The sequence below is a fragment of the Antrostomus carolinensis genome, unplaced genomic scaffold (genome assembly GCF_000700745.2).
Source record: "Antrostomus carolinensis isolate BGI_N321 unplaced genomic scaffold, ASM70074v2 scaffold36627, whole genome shotgun sequence".
Classification (NCBI taxonomy): domain Eukaryota; kingdom Metazoa; phylum Chordata; class Aves; order Caprimulgiformes; family Caprimulgidae; genus Antrostomus; species Antrostomus carolinensis.
In genome coordinates, this window is record NW_010325951.1 from 1 (window position 1) to 363 (window position 363).

Sequence of the window (363 nt, forward strand, 5' to 3'; positions counted from 1 at the left end):
CAGATATTTACAGACATTGATCAGATCCCCCAGATCTCATCAATCTTGGAAGGATGGAGAGCCATGGCACAGGGAGCTGGGGGGCTGATTCCTCCCCAGCTCTCACCCCAGCACAAACCAGCTCCCTGGTGACAGCGGGGGCCGGTGCTGCTCTCACCCAGGATGTTGCGCTTGCAGAGGGGGCAGGTCTGCTGCAGGAGGAGCCAGGGGTCCACGCAGTCCCGGTGAAACTCGTGGGAGCAGGGCAGCACCCGCAGCCACTGCGGGGAGGGAGACGGGTGGCAGACGTGAGCAGAGCCGGGCACGGATGGCCACAGCCCTGTCACCATCACGCTGCCAAGGGACAGGGACAATCCTCGGCCA

General features: G+C 63.6%; 1 protein-coding gene across 1 annotated transcript in view; it reads right to left on the minus strand.

Annotated features, from left to right (window-relative positions):
* Positions 1-157: 157 nt before the first annotated feature.
* The window catches only part of RNF215 (ring finger protein 215), a gene marked incomplete at its 3' end in the record, with an annotated part of 2,765 nt that continues 2,559 nt past the window's right edge, over positions 158-363 (minus strand). Inside the window, 1 exon segment of the mRNA XM_029085824.1 lies at positions 158-260. Within this exon segment, the coding sequence (XP_028941657.1) occupies positions 158-260 (103 nt within the window).